At 32.7% G+C, this 16,967-nt stretch overlaps 1 protein-coding gene across 1 annotated transcript; it reads left to right on the top strand.

The window, feature by feature from the left end:
- Positions 1-6,795: 6,795 nt before the first annotated feature.
- On the top strand, positions 6,796-10,671 carry LOC122580060 (trehalase). Its single transcript, XM_043752331.1, has 12 exons — positions 6,796-6,924; positions 7,078-7,615; positions 7,794-7,913; positions 8,005-8,120; positions 8,202-8,302; positions 8,386-8,495; positions 8,582-8,654; positions 8,743-8,910; positions 9,110-9,197; positions 9,680-9,779; positions 9,877-10,090; positions 10,263-10,671. Exons 2-12 carry the CDS (start codon positions 7,083-7,085, stop codon positions 10,347-10,349), a joined length of 1,710 nt encoding a protein of 569 aa, XP_043608266.1. The 5' UTR covers positions 6,796-6,924; positions 7,078-7,082; the 3' UTR covers positions 10,350-10,671.
- The last annotated feature ends 6,296 nt before the right edge of the window (positions 10,672-16,967 follow it).

Below are 16,967 nucleotides of genomic sequence, written 5' to 3'. Positions count from 1 at the left end.
CTACTCCACCTGTTCATACTGGTATCACACCACCTACTCCACCTACACCTAACTTAAATGAAACTGAATATGATGAAACAACCAAAATCAGTAAATTAGATTTTGGAGATCCTCTGTATTTGCATGCTAGTGATACTCTGAGTACACCTTTAATTGGATTTAAATTGTTAGGAACAGAAAATTACAAAGTGTGGTCTTGTGCTATTGAGTTGGCTCTTGAAACAAAAAATAAGATTGGTTTCATTGATGGTTCTTGCTTGAAATCTGATGATGATCCTGTTCTTGCTAAGCAGTGGGATAGATGTAATGCTGTGGTTCTAAATTGGATTCTTGGTTGTGTGTCTCAAGAATTGTATTTAGATCAAATTTATTCAAAAAATGCTACCATTGTCTGGCAAGAATTAAAAGAAACTTATGATAAAGTGGATGGTTCTGTAATTTTCAATCTACATCAAAAAATTAATTCTGTCACAAAATGGTTCTACTATCTCTGAATATTATCACAAATTAACCTCTCTGTGGAAACAACTAGATGCTATTGTGAAACTGCCTGCTTGTTCTTGCAAAGCTGCCAAAGAAGTACAATCACACAATGATTTAATGAAACTCATGCAATTTCTTATAGGCTTAGATGATGCTTACATGTCCTTTAGATCTAACATTCTTATGAAAGACCCTCTTCCTTCTGTCAAAACTGCTTACAATATTGTGTCCAGAGAAGAATCTCATAGAGGGGGGATGGGTAGTAAGCTTGTCAATGTGTCTGCCTTTGCTGCAAGAACTCATTTTAACAAAAATTCAAAGTTTTTTGACTCTAAGAAAACTTATGATAATCATTTTGAATCTAGAAAAACTTTTGAACCCTCTCAAAGAACTTTCAGACCCCCAAACCCTAATCTTTATTGCACACATTGTAACAGGATAGGTCATACCATAGAAAGGTGTTTTCTTCTAGCTAATAAAAGGTCCTTTAACCAAAATGTCAAAATGTCTAACAATAATGCTAGTATTGATAAAACCCCTGCTTGCTCTAAACCTGACAATGTGCACTCTTCTTTTAATTCTTCTAAATCTCCTGTGACTTTAACTGCTGACCAACTCTCCAAATTACTTAGTTTGATAGATTCTCAATCTGGCACTACCTCTTCTTCTGGTCTTCATGCTAATATGGCAGGTATTAGTTTGTGTCATAATAATTGGTGGAATTTCAGTACTGTCATGCTAAAAAGTATATTAAAATGGATCATTGATTCTGGGGCAAATCAACATATGACATGTTCTGAAGATAATCTTACCAATGTGGTTGATATTAGTGACTTAAACCTAACTATTGGTCACCCAAATGGTTCTTTTGCCACTGTTAAAAAAATTGGAAATCTGCATCTACCAAATGGTGTCATTATGTTTGATGTTCTTGTGGTTCCAGAATACAATGTCAACCTAATGTCTGTTCATAAATTGGCTAGAGACAATAAACTTTATATAGGTTTTGATGACTCTAAATGCTACATTCAGGATTTAGCTCAAAAGAACCTGATGGGGACTGGTAGTGAAAAGGGTGGTTTGTATCTTTATGATGATATGCCTCTGTGTGCCAATGTGGTATGTAATTCTGTTAGTACACCTTGTGAATCTAAATTGCTTTGGCATATGAGACTTGGACATCCTGCAGATCCTGCACTGGATGTCTTCTTAACCCAAAATAATATTGTTGGTGGTTCTGTTGGTCCTTGTGACATCTGTCATAAAGCCAAACAGACCAGAATACCATTTCCCTTGAGTGAACATAAATCAAAAGGGTTGGGTGATTTAATCCACATTGATGTTTGGGGACCTTACAAGGTCACTAGTAAACAAGGGTTCAAGTATTTTCTAACTCTTGTGGATGATTACACAAGAGCTGTCTGGACCTTCATGTTAACTTCCAAAGTTGAAGTGTATGATCACATTTTTAACTTTCTTCAACTTCTCAAAAATCAATTTCACACTACTGTTAAGATCATTAGATCTGATAATGGGTTTGAGTTTGTTAATAACAGAATGCATACCTTACTCACTCATGAGGGAATTGTCCATCAGACCTCTATTCCTTATACACCTCAACAAAATGGCATTGCTGAAAGGAAACATAGACACCTTTTGAATGTTGCTAGGTCTCTTATGTTTCAGGGGGGAATTCCTTTGTACTTGTGTAGTGAATGTGTCTTGACTGCTACTTATCTTATTAACAGAACACCTTCTTCTATTCTAAATGGTAAAACTCCTTATGAGATGATCTATGGGTCTAAACCACCCATTAAACACTTGAAAGTTTTTGGATGTTTGTGTTTTGCTACTCTACTTAATAATTCTGACAAGTTTGACTCTAGGGCTGAAAAATGTGTTTTAGTTGGTTACTTGAATTCTCAAAAAGGATACAAATTGTTTAATTTGGAAACAAAAACCTTTACTCATTCCAGAGATGTGAGATTTTATGAAAACATATTTCCTTTTGTCATGACTAAAAGTAATGAAGAAACTGATTCCAATGTTAACAAGTTAACCCTCTTTGATCATCTCCTAAGTGAGGACAATACCATTAATCAAAGTCCTTGTGATGAACTAGAAGGTATCAATATTCATTCAAGTGATGATGGCAGTTCATTGCCTATGTCTGGCAGTCCAACAAGGATTACCAGAGATGTTGAATCACCTCTTGGCAGTCCAAATGAGGCAACTGTACATGGCAATGAGCCTGCAACTTCACTTGTGAATGACATTGTCAATTCTGAGGGCAGCTGTCTTAAAAATGAACAAGTTAACTTAAGAAGATCTGAAAGACATACCAACCTGCCTAAATATCTCTCTGATTTTCAATTAGATGGTAAAGTTAAGTATAGTCTTGACAAAGTGGTGAATTATACTAATCTTAATCATGACTTGTACTGCTTCTCCACAAACCTTAACAAAAGTATAGAACCTAGATCTTTCTTTGAAGCTTGTAAAGATATAAATTGGGTGAATGCCATGAATGAGGAAATGGAAGCTTTAAATAGGAACAACACTTGGTCTATTGTCACTTTACCTGAAGGTAGACAACCAATTGGTTGTAAATGGATTTATAAAATAAAGTATAAGTCAAATGGTGAAATAGAAAGGTACAAGGCTAGACTTGTGGCCAAGGGTTTTGGTCAAAAGGCTGGTATAGACTTTGATGAAACTTTTTCACCTGTTGTTAAGATTATTACTGTTAGATGCTTGATATCTGTTGCTGTTCATCATAACTGGCCTTTGTACCAGTTAGATGTTAATAATGCTTTCTTGTATGGGGATTTAGATGAAGATGTGTACATGTATATACCAGATGGTTATAATCAGAACAATGCTAATCTAGTTTGCAAACTAAATAAATCCTTATATGGTCTTAAACAAGCTCCAAGACAATGGAACTTTAAGTTGACACATGCTTTGCTGGAATGTGGCTTTGTTCAAAGTAAGTCTGATTACTCCTTATTCACTAGAGAAGTTAATGACAAGTTTGTTGCTTTATTAGTATATGTAGATGACATTGTGTTGACTGGAAATTGTAGAGTGGAAATTAATTCTGTAAAAAACATGTTAAGCTCTAGATTCAAAGTTAAGGACCTTGGAAAGTTAAAGTACTTTCTGGGTATTGAGGTCTTAGAAACCAAAGAAGGATTGTGCTTGTCTCAAAGAAAATATTGCTTAGAACTTTTAAATGATTTTGGTATGCTTGGGTGCAAACCTGCTTTAACTCCTATGGAAATGAATAAAACCTTGAAACCTGCTTCAGAGAACCACAAACCTTTGGAGAACATTTCTGTTTATCAGAAACTCATTGGTAAATTGATTTATCTAACTCTTACTAGACCTGATGTAAGTTACTCTGTTCAAAGCTTGTCTCAATTTATGCATGCTCCTACTTATGAGCATTTTAATCTTGCCCTAAGAGTTCTGAGATACTTGAAGAAAGCACCAGGTAATGGATTGCATATTAAAAAAGGTAATGACCTTTCTCTTAAGGGCTTTGTTGATTCGGATTGGGGAAGATGCATTGTATCTAGAAAATCTGTCACTGGTTTCTCTATTTATCTTGGTAGTAACCTTGTCTCTTGGAAAAGTAAAAAACAAATTACTGTGGCCAAGTCCTCTGCTGAAGCAGAATATAGGGCTATGGCTGCAGTAACTTGTGAGATTATTTGACTAAAAAATTTGTTACTTGACTTAAAAATCAATGTTCAAATTCCTGTAGAATTACATTGTGACAGCAATGCAGCTATTCAGATAGCTGCAAATCCTGTATTTCATGACAGAACAAAACACTTTGAAATTGATTTGCACTTCCTAAGGGAAAAAATTTCTGCTGGAATTTTGAAAACTGTTAAGGTGAAATCTGAACTTAACATTGCGGATTTGTTCACCAAAAGTTTAAGCATTAGCCAACATGAATTTTTGTGTAACAAACTTGGGCTTCTGAATCTATCTTGAGGGGGGATGTTATGAAGGCAAGATCATTTGATCATATGCAGCATTTACTTATTATGTCTTGCTTAATTGTAGAGAAGGATCAAAGATGCTAAAGGCTAATGTTAGTGGACTAAAGCTGGAGAGAAAGGAAGTCAAAGGACTCAATTGAAAGGAAGCAGAATAGAGGGACTGAAGATATAAATTAGTGGGTGTATATATACAAACACTATTTTCCATTTTAGGGTTAATACCCATTCAATCATTTTTCACACACAAAAATGTGCAGCCATATTCCTTTCTTTTTAGATCAAAAATAAATCTGTATCTATATCTCTATATCGTATCTTTGATTCATATTTCTCTTTATATTTATCATTGTATCAGAACATTTAAACATTAATATAAATCATTCATTCATTCGGGTATCTTATTTGTATTATTTATCTCTTCTGTAAGGTTATTCTTGGATTGTGTTGTGATTTCTTACAATGTAGTAGCCTGGCTAGTATAGTAGTCAAAAGTTAGTAGGCTAGAAGTGGTCATATAGTTGACCGAGTTTTATGGAGTATTTTAAGTTAGTGGATTAGTGGTAGCATAGTTTTAGGCATGCACGTTTATTTCAGTTTTCCAGTAAGTAGTTTTGCCTATATAAGGCACTTATGTATTTGAGTTTTATTTAATCAAAAACTTAGCAAAATACTATGTGTTCAAGTGTGTGAAATATATTTTCTGATTCAACAGTTTTATCTATTTGCTAGTTCTATTGGACCAAATATTTTTGAAAGTTATTAATAGAACTCGTCTATGATTTTCCTCTTGTGATTAATTCTGCATTTACCCATATACATATATACTTCTAGTTGTACATCATTTTGCTTTTGATTGATTTATTTCCAAGCACCAAACAAGATGCTCCAGTGATGTCTATAATTCAATAGCTTGTCACTATTGCTCCAACTTCCGAAGCTATACCGGATTAATTGTTTATATAACTTTACGGGGAGCTGAAAGGATAACTGAGGAGCTTGCCTATAATGGTGGTGTTATCATGTTAGTACTCTCTACCCAATTAAGAAAGCCACACGTTTCAAGTTAGAAATCCAAAAGTATGAATTAAGTTGCTTATTTTTTTTGGTCAACTTTGCATCTACTTCGTTAATTTGTTGTCTCTTTAAAAAGAGGAGCAACAAGGCAATTACTTGTGTTCTTGCCTTTGTGCATGTTTGTTATGAATATGATTCTGAGATTTGTTCCTAACTTGACTCCTGTTTTTGATGTATTCACAGTTTTGTCTGTAAGGAGTTCTATTAGTATAAGTTGACAGTCAATCTTATGATGTGGTGACTGTTTATCCTTTTTGCCGTTTTTATCTGTACCCATTTTTTTATTTTTAAACGTCACATTTACTCTACTCAAATAACACTAAACTACCACATGGCCAAAGATTGAACATTGGTCTGTACCTCAATAGGCAAAAAAGCCTCTACCAAGTGTGCTAACACCACATCTATTTCGTATATGTATCAAGCTTTGTAATTTGTAGAAGCTGAGTAAGACACTAATCCGTATATGTTTGTTTGATGTTAATGCTGTTATGTAAGTAAATTCCATAGTACTTTTGAGATTATTGTCATGTATAAGACATGTTTTAAGATTGCATCAGTTATAATTTTTTTAACCGGTCTTAAACATTATGATAGATATGGTTACCAACATTTTTTTCCATACATCAATTTAATCTGATTGGGTAGTGAGTACGCGGAGACAAAGTATTCATTTTAATTGTCCAATTTCGAGTCAAATCTTTTCATCTAACTTTGACTATTATTTCCTCCGTCTCATTTTAATTGTCCAATTTTGAGTCAAATCTTTTCTTCTAACTTTGACAGTAAATATATTTGTTTGTATTATATATTAGTTGATGAAATTTATATTAATGAAAAACATTATTTATAACTCAATCAATTCAATATATGTTATATCAAGTGTTATATAATACAAACAAAAATATTTATAATCACAATTGAAAGAAAGAAATTCAAAATGTCAAACTAGGACACTTCATATGAGACAGATGAAGTATAAAACCGACTAAATTATTTGAATAAACAGTGCTTTTGATGTAATTTGAAAACCTTGTGATGTACACCATTGTAAATGTTCTAAGCATCTTATCTTATCTCTTAATTTTAAATAAATCTTTATCTTATTCTCTCTTAATATCGTATACATTTTCTAAATTTACCTCAAACATAAATACATCCATATTATCAGTAGGTCTTTTTCCTATTATAGTTTTCATTATTAAAACAAAAAAAGAAAAACATAGTAACACCAATTAGAAGATAATCAAATCTCCGAATCACATTAAACATCACAAATCGGTCCACAGTCAAGAACCCTGTCTACTTTGTATTTATCGAAGATTATTCAATCAGCCGGCCTCTTGTTTTCCAGGTACCGTATATTATTATGTATCTATACATATAAATAGCATTGTTTTCATATATTCATGCAAACCCTCTTGTTATTTTTTTTCCATAAATATGGTGTTTTTACAATCTATATTAATCCATGTTAAATTTACTATGTTCATCTCCTTGACTGCAGCCTTTATGGTTAAATCAGAACCTGGTCAGATATGCAAACCAACAGACCATGGTCCAGTGGTACCCACAACCCCACTTGTCCTCTTTTTTGAAACTATCCAAGAAACTGCTCTCAAAACATTTGGTCCTAAAAACTTTGACCCAAAACTTTACGTTGACTTATCATTGAAGTTTGACCTTCCTGTTGTGAAACAAGCTTTCAATGACCTGCCCAAGACAGGAAATGGGTCAGTTTTAGCTTCGGATTTGAACCTTTTTTTGACCAAGTTTATGAATGGTGCAAAGGAGGATTTAGAGTATGTTGAACCTGTTGACTATGTGGCTAAACCAGATGGGTTTTTGCCTAAAGTCTTGCATCAAGGTATGAAAGATTGGGCTCTTGAGGTGCATTCACTTTGGAAGAATTTGAGCCGCAAAGTGTCGAATAAGGTTTTGGAATACCCGGAAAGGCATAGTTTGCTGCCGTTGAAATACCCTGTGATTATACCCGGATCAAGGTTTCAAGAAGTTTATTATTGGGATTCTTATTGGGTTATAAGGTAATTTTATGTGTTTTAATGTTTGAAATTTTATATCATGTCACAAAGTATGCGAAATTGAATGCATGATGCATCATTTAGTACCTCACTCAAATAGCCTATTATTAAAAGCCAAGTTAAGTTATCTTAGTTTATTGACTTGATATCGATATTAGTTGATCGAGTTAATATTGAGCAGAGGACTATTGGCAAGTAAAATGTATGAGACAGCAAAAGGGATTGTTTTGAATCTGATAGACTTGATCGACACATATGGATATGTTTTAAATGGTGCCCGGGCATACTATACTAATAGAAGGTAACTTTTTATGCCAATGACATATATAGTACTGGAAAAACCTATGCCTAGTTTGAAATTTAAGATAAATGGTTGGCGGAAATATTTTCAGTCAGCCTCCGCTCCTGAGTTCAATGGTCATTGATGTATATAAGCGAACTAGCGACATGGACTTGGTCAAGAAAGCATTGCCAGCCCTGATCAAAGAACATGCGTTTTGGACTTCTGGTAACTTTTAATCAGTATAGTAGTATTTTTTTTCTTTTCTTTTTCTTTCCTGAATTACTAATTGAACTTTTGGTGCTACAGGCATACATAATGTGACAGTTGAGGATTCTCAAGGTGTGAGACATAATTTAAGTCGGTACTATGCAATGTGGAATCAGCCTAGGCCAGAATCGTTCACTATTGTAATATATCGAATAATAACTTTCGAGAATCTTGCGTTTAGTCTTCAGACCATCAACGCTTTAGCCTTCTTTTTGCTTAACAGGACACAGAAACTGCAGACAAAGTTACAGATGATTGTGAGAAAGAGCAATTGTATCGTGAGCTGGCATCGACTGCAGAAAGTGGTTGGGATTTTAGTACCAGATGGATGAAGTAAATTGCATTTTTAAACTGTTTCTGTTTGGAATTTCTTCTCCGAAAAAAAATGTTTTTGTTTGATTTGACAATTTGTATATCAGGAATACTTCTGATCTCACATCATTGTCTACAACAATGATTCTGCCTGTTGATCTGAATGCATACGTACTGAAGGTGTGAATTAGTAACCATTTTTGCCAAAATCATATCACTTTAGAAATACTAAAATAATAAAGTTATACACTTTATATGGTTTTATCAGATGGAACTTGATATAGCTTTCTTGGCAAATGTTACTGGAGAAAGTAGTCATGCTTTACACTTCACTAAGGCTTCAAAAGCAAGAAAGAAGGCCATGGATTCTGTTTTTTGGGACGAAGAGAAGGGTCAATGGTTTGATTATTGGCTCAATGATAACTTGACCAGCGAGGTAAGGGGTTCTAGCATATGACGAGTATCTTGTATGCATCAATACGCCCCTCCTATTAGCGTTCTAATATCTTATATCGTTTAATAGTTTTAGGATGTTCATAAATAGGATGCCTCTAATCAGAATCAAGATATATTTGCCTCAAACTTCATTCCTGTACCCCTTTTTAACATTCTAATGTCTATATTAATGATTGTAGGATGTTCATAAATGGGACGCCTCTAACCAGAATCAAGATATATTTGCCTCAAACTTCATTCCTATATGGGTTCAGTTGTTCAACTCAGGTTTGTTTGTGTTTTCCTTTTCATGAGTTAATTGCACAAAACAGAAAAGTAGCATATATTGATTTTAGTTCTGTTCCAAGAAACCATATTTTGTCCCAAACTTATGTTGGATTTACCTTAAATTCATATTTTGAAGGTGCGAGAGTAGATAACATTTTTTATGGTTCTCTACTTTGGTAACGAGCATGTTTTTATGTCCATTTAAGTTATTATAACTTTATTTGACCGGGCAAAGCTTAGTTTTTACCATTGCAACCGGTAATATACGTAACGCAGCAAAATATACTCTTGACGTGTGGTCTATTGTGAGCAGTTACAAACTTATAACTATCAAAATGGACATTTCCTCAAAGTTTATTGTTTACTCTATAACATAACCCCTATTGGAACAAAATTGGTTACCCTTTTATGCGAACTTTTTATTTAAATTCCACTGATGTTTGTGTTTTTAATTGCTCTACATACGTTCTCTTAAATGTTAGATGAAACCGTGGTCACAAAAGTCTCACAAAGCCTGGAAAGCTCGGGGTTGCTACGTGCTGCGGGTATATCAACTTCATTGACAAATTCGAGCCAGCAATGGTGATCTACATGCTCAACACTTATCATTAGTTTTAAATTAGGTGTCTAGGAGGGATCTTTATGATTTACTAAATTGGAATTTTTTGTTGAAAAACAGGGATTTTCCAAATGGTTGGGCCCCAATTCAACACATAATCGTTGAAGGTCTAGTTAGGTCTGGATCAAAAGAAGCAAGATCATTAGCAAAAGACATAGCCCTAAGGTGGATTAGAACTAATTATGTTACATATAAGACATCAAAAGCCATGCATGAGAAATATGATGTAAGCAAATGTGGAGAATTTGGAGGTGGAGGTGAATATGTACCACAAGTAAGCATTTTTTGTCTTCTTTTTGTGGGTTAGTATTATCGGGTCGGAGTTCGGGCCTGAGCATAGCTTTGGGCCTGGATTTAAGTTCGTGCTTTGTTCTTTCACCTAGGTCCAAGACTATTTTTGTGTTTAATTTGATTTTTTTGTTTGTAATGACAATGTTGGCTTGCAGACTGGTTTTGGGTGGTCTAACGGAGTGATTTTGGCCTTCTTGGAGGAGTTTGGATGGGCAGAGGACCTGAGTGCGCATTGCCAATGATCACGTGGGACTTTGCGTATCTGGGCTGGGCTCAGTCCTAGATTATTGGTGATAATACTATCCAATTCGGAGTAGGCTGTTCCGCACTAAACCCATTGAGAAGACGCATCTGATTCTCTTTTTTAACAGTTTGTAGATTTTTAATTGCAGATATATGAAAAGGAATATGCTTGGAAAAAGAAAAAAATTGTAAACCCTTTCTGTTGATTTACTTGGAGAACTTTATACTTGTAAACAAGGTATAGCTCGTTACAATTAAACATGACGTTACAAGTATATCTTGATGCGATATATATTGGGCAAATGTGCCCTTTCGAAATCATTTTTAGGCTTAGTTTCAACAACCAGCAGTACAGTTATTTCTTTCAAAAGCCGATGTGTATATGAAATCCGAGTTGCATTTAGTCGATTGCCACACGTTTATAGATTTGAATTTCAGTATATTTTATCTATTGGTCTGAAGTCTAAACTCGAGGGCGCGTTTGGTTCACAGATTATGATGGAATTGGAATTGAATTTCATTCCGTAGTGTGTTTGGTCGTCAAAAGATAATGTAATTTCATTCCATTGGAATGTAAACGTTCCATCATTAGATGGAATATCCAATCCTTGAGGTTATTGAATGGAATTTCATTCCTTCCTTCTCTTAAATTTTAAGAAACAAGAAACATTTCATCAATTCCATTTATTCAGAATCTAATTCCTTTGACAGATTTCATTTCTTAAAAAAAAAAATTTCGCGAACCAAACGCGCCAAATTACCTATATGTGTACTTTATGAGGTTCCGCCCTTTCGATCTATATCATGCCTAACTGTGGAATGTGGATCCTACATGCTTATAAAATGGTCACCACATACCCAATTATTCTTTCCATATACTAGTGCTACCTTTTCTTTTCTTTTTTTTTTGTTGGACAAGAGTTAAATCTAAACAAAACAAATAATGATCAATTAGTTATCGATAATGAAGTGACACAACGATCACATGGATTATGAATGTTAGGTTAGAGATTGGGATCGACATGGTCTTAGGCCAAAGTTAATCACTTGCAACAGAGAGTTTTCTTTATCATTAAACCTTCAACAACATCCATTAAATAATTGCAACATCAACTGCTAAAAATCTTCACACGAAAAATTACACCACACGAAAAGTTACACCATCATATCCATGGGGGATTTAGTATCTGGGGATTTAAGTAACTTTTACATTTTGTCTATTGTGTGAATGTAACTTTCATTTGATTCATTGTATGTAATCAACCCGCCAAATTAAACGATTAATGTAAAAGTGTATACGTGGCACACCATATGAGCTGCCATGTAAAAGTTTTTGATTGGTCAACCTTAAAATTTTACATTAATCGTTCAAGTTTAGCGGGTTAATTGCATACAATGAACCAAATAAAAGTTACATTCACACAATAGAAAAAAGGTAAAAATTACCTACACTCTAGATACTTAACCCTATCCATGGGTATAGTCTGAATGAAACTTCAAAATTTTGTATCAAAAGAATAATTAAAGGAACACTTTCAATTTTTTTTTTTTATTATTATTATACTATCAAGATATGTAACTATATATGCTATAATAGTGTATAAGATCTTTTTGAAACTATGGAGATTATAATATGTGGATGGTGGTACAAGCATTACACTATTTTTTAATTTCTTCTATTTCTCTTTAGTGTAAGTGTCCAAAAAGCCTAATGTGTGGGAGATTAGCAATCAGGTTGGATTAGTTTGTGAATGTAAAGTTAATGAATAGGACAACATTAGTAAGCTTCAATTCAAGTGGTGCTTGATTTTATGCGTATTTATTTATGCTGTTACTAAAGTATATAATGGGTACAACTACTTTTTTTCAAATATTATATAAAGATTTGAAAGAAAATGTATGTTTCTGTGGGTGTGAATTGTGATGATGTGGGGTTGAAAACTCCTTTAAAGTTCTAATGATTTATTTCTCATATACAAAGTTGACAGCCTTATTTGAGAAGAAATGAGATGATTAGACTCATCAAACCATTGTTAACATAAAGTCATAAACAAGCTATTACTAATCGCCTCATCTATAATAATGAAGATAATCATTATCTAATTGTTTAAGAAGTTGTAAACCCTTCATAACAACTAAAATATCATATTGTTACATACATCGCTAGGACTTGGGAAAACTTAACAAATTCATTATGTTTTAGATATTTGATTTATATAAAGCCCGCTCCTAACGGTATGTCACGTAAGGCATAACACCGTTGGTTAGGCCGTATCTTTATCGTGTCACCAAATACCATTTATTGACGAAGTCACAACGAATGTGTTCCAATCTTTTATTTTGTATGTGTTTTTCAAATTTTTATTTATTTATTTTTTTTTAACAATAATATATTTTTAATATCATGATATTGTTTATGGCTTTGTTCAATTTTTGCTAAAAACATACACTACAACACATTAGTCAATTCTATACACTTTATTCTACACAATTTTGAAAAGAGCTTAGAATTGTTTGCACTTAAAAATGTGTACAAATAATCTACATAAAAAAGTGCGGAAAAATTTAGAAGTTTCACACTTAAAAGTGTGATGAAAAAATGTACACACTAATAAGTGTGTACAAATTTTATATACTTTATGCGCTTATAATTGTGGAGATAATTTCTTCGCAAGTGATTACTCACTCATGATTTTTCAGTCCGACGAAAACACTCGCGAAAAAAATGATCTTTACATTTAAAAGCGCGTACAAATCTAATATTGTACACACTTATTAGTGTGTAAACATTTTTCTTCACACTTTTAAATGCGAAATTTGTAACTTTTTTTCGCACTTTTTAACATAGACTATTTGTACACATATTTAAATGCGAACAACTTACCAAAATTTTACGCATTTTTAAAAAGTGCGTAAAAAAAGTGCGTATAAATAACAAATTTGTTGTAGTGGTAGTTGAAATTTTGCCCCGTCAATGTTAATAAATTAATGTACTGATATTTTTATCTAATTTTATCTAACTTTTTATCTAATTTTAACGATGTAATGTATTTTTAGTTTAGGTTATTTTTTTATTAATGTAATTTTTTTTATTATAATATAACTTTTTTCAATGTAATGTTTATTATTGATGTAATTTTTATTTTATTGATAAAAAAATTTATTTAATAAATATATGCAATGTTTTAATTTTATGTTTAACTAATTAGAAATAATAAAATATTGAGAAAGAAGTAAAGAAGAGATGTTGTTGATAAGAGCATGTTATGAGTTGGGTAAGTAAAAAAAGGTGACGTAACACTAATACGTCTAATATGAAGATGAAGATTGGGTGAGTAAGAAGTTACTATCGGAAGAGGCTTAAAAAAATTCCATCAACTATACCCAAAAGAAAAATATAGTGAAGTTTTTGTTTTCTATTTTCTTTTTTTCCATCGATATAATCTATACCTATATACTTAATAAAAAAAAATACACCCCTTATTGAAAGTCATACTTATACATGAAGGATTGTCTAAGATACTTCTCTCCACATAAAACAACCCTTATCTTATTTGAAAGTCTTAATTGATTATCCACTCGGACTGTTTTCGATTATCACTACATGAGACACTTTGTTAATGGTGTTCGTTGTAATGCACGGGCACCATACAATTACAATGAAATCTAAAAAAATAACAATACAACGCATTTAGACGTCGCTGAAAATACTCAAAAAATAATTAGAATAAAAAAAAATAGTGAAAGTTTATATATCCACATAAAGAAAACCACAGCTCGCAAAGTAAAATTTTTTCTATATACTTAGAGCCATAATTAAGAAGATCTTAAAAGATGATAAATCCACCATGAGAAAAGCATGACAATCATTTGGTTTGAGTGACTTCATTTGAGCACTAACATTCCTCATCTAAAATTAAAAACGAAAAGCTCCTCATATTAGATTATTCGGAGTTATGGGTAGTGGGAACTTGGAAGTCATGAGAAAGATTCTTGATAACCTTCTAATTTATTTATAGGTTTTAATCATTAAAGTCAGTTTTGTAGAGCATATACACTTAAATCATGTTTTATTAGTCAAACGTAGTTGGTTACTATTTTTTTCTCCAAGAAAATTTAGCTTTTCTTATATAACAAAAAAAAAGTTAGAATAATTTAATATAATATGTTAGTCGAAACACATTATTATTGATGATATTATGTAATCTTTGTCTTACCTTCATGTTTATATTATAATTAATCTCAACAATACACTTTTTGCTATATCATGGTATCTGGATTTTGAAGGACTAATTATCGAGGTAATCATCAGATCTATAAATGAGTATTAATACACACTTCGACGACCATGATATATAATATTTAATACTGTATGTCAGCTAGCTAGCTTTATATATCTTTGTTCAAATGCGTGTCCTTGAAATTCTGGACTACTTAGAAAGATTAATTATAATTTCTCTACTATACAAATAAATGAAAAATAATCTATATTACCCATTACAATTTTGCTTAAAGCAATAAAAACCGTGAAAGTTCAAATGTTCTAGCTAACATTTGAACTGTATGCTTACAGATCAAATGATATTTTCGTGCTATTTGTCATATCTTAAAATAAACGTTTCATGTTATCCACTGCAAGAGACTTGGTTATGGATTTCATTTATTAACTCACTTACCTGCGCGCCTTTACGACCTCACAAGTCATAACATGCAGGAACACATCATCATATGCATACAGCAATAGTAATAGTAAATATCATATCAACAATCTCATCTCATAAAATATGTATCTCAAACCATACGTTTGTTGTAGTCACATACTACCAAATATAGAACACGTCATGACGTCATGTAAACATCATGCATATATACTACTACTGTACACGATTATCAGCACATATATTTTGTTGGCATTATCTAGAAACACCTTAATTTAGTCATCTCGATCATCAATCGGTAAACTAGTTTTTAAACAACTTTTATATTCAATAGCTATATATTTAAGTCTAATCGTCACACCAGATGTATGATTAATCCTTAATCTATACTTCTATACTACTATATAAAAATTATACCTATATGTTGAAAAGTTTACAATTTTAGGACATGCGAAATTACCATTTTACCCTTAAATAATTAACTTACACAATCATTTCATTATCTTTCACACTATCCTTAAAAATCAAATATCTTTGTCTCAATTACTTACATCACTTGACACCGACACCACCATATCGCAACTAATGTCATCGTCGCCGCATTGTGCGGGTACCATGCTCGTTTTTATAAAGAATTACGGTGGGCCGTTACGTGAGGGAAATGATCGAGAGGATAGTCCACACGAGCTACATCGAAGTACTCTACCAATTAAGAATCTTTGAAGATTTTCAAAGTCAAAGTCTTGATCAGTTTAATGAGTCTTTCCCATCCATAACCATGTGCAAGCATTGTTTCTTTAAATTTAATTTTGCATCTAAATTATAAAGCATGTGCCTATATACGCAACTAATTGGATTAATGAGTTGTTTTTTAGAGTTGAATGATCTAGCCACATATATAACAAATATACTCATAACTAATCGAATAATAACGACCAACAAAGGTTGGCTAACAGTATTTTCGATGGCGAAAGAAATGATCAAAAACGGCCACAAATATACGTCGATTAGATTACATACATTTGACTTGTTTTAGATAATCGGAACACAAAAGTCACCATCCCCATTTTTTTTATAATATCAAGAATGGTTATTGCTAGTTCCTTTAAATGTAAAACTAAAAGAGAAAGTAAGTTTCCGAATGGTAAATAGAGTTGGACTTTGTAGAGGTCTAAAATTGACAAGTCATTGTCTGCAAAGCTTTAGATCGAAAGCCTCACGTGCAACCACCACACAAATTAATTAAGTCATCCTTGTTTTCTGCTTCTCGGCACTCGTGTCGTTTACCCCTCCCTGCTTTGTTTGTCCATTACTGTTGTTTAGTATACAGTCGAAATTAGTTGCTAATAAAAACATAATCATATCCTTGAATGGTCTACCAATTAAGCAGCTATCCTATAAATCCAAATTTGTACCGTCTAGATAGATGTATTAATGAATCCAAATGCATTAAATTCGGAAGACTATATGTCGACCATCCGAAGGTGAGAAAATGTGTTTTTTTATTTTTATTTTTAAATGCAGAACGGATAAATGGCTAACACCCCAACTTTAATGCGTCCACGCCGGCGGGTTTGAATCTTGGTTTTGCTCTCCCATGTATAGATGATTATAGCATTGCTAAAGCCTCTTCACCACATTTGCATGTGACATGATTTGAACTCATGGCCCCTTAGGAAGAAACCACAAAGTTAAAAACTCCTTAATCACTAGACTATCCCGTATAACACGTCAGCTGAGGTAGTACAAGATTTGCCGTTGGTTTTATGAGTCCGCACTAAAAGTCTATATGCATGTTTTTGCTTGTTGAAGTGTCATGTAATTCCTTTTATTCACACAAAAACTCATATGAGTAACCTATATTTTTTTTAGAATATATATATTTTTTCCTAACTGAAATACTACTGGTGCAAAATAAAATTAGGGGAATTTAATTAGGATGTATTGTTGAGAAAATGG

Source organism: Erigeron canadensis, chromosome 8 (assembly GCF_010389155.1).
Source record: "Erigeron canadensis isolate Cc75 chromosome 8, C_canadensis_v1, whole genome shotgun sequence".
Taxonomy (NCBI): Eukaryota; Viridiplantae; Streptophyta; class Magnoliopsida; order Asterales; family Asteraceae; genus Erigeron; species Erigeron canadensis.
This window is presented reverse-complemented; position numbering and strand designations above follow the sequence as displayed.

Excerpts from the sequence above, each read along its gene's own strand:
- LOC122580060 (XM_043752331.1), top strand. The coding sequence starts at position 7,083 with ATGGTTAAATCAGAACCTGGTCAGATATGCAAACCAACAGACCATGGT. Across the intron at positions 7,616-7,793 it reads GATTCTTATTGGGTTATAAG|AGGACTATTGGCAAGTAAAA; the intron begins GTAATTTTATGT and ends AATATTGAGCAG. Across the intron at positions 8,303-8,385 it reads GGCCAGAATCGTTCACTATT|GACACAGAAACTGCAGACAA; the intron begins GTAATATATCGA and ends TTTGCTTAACAG.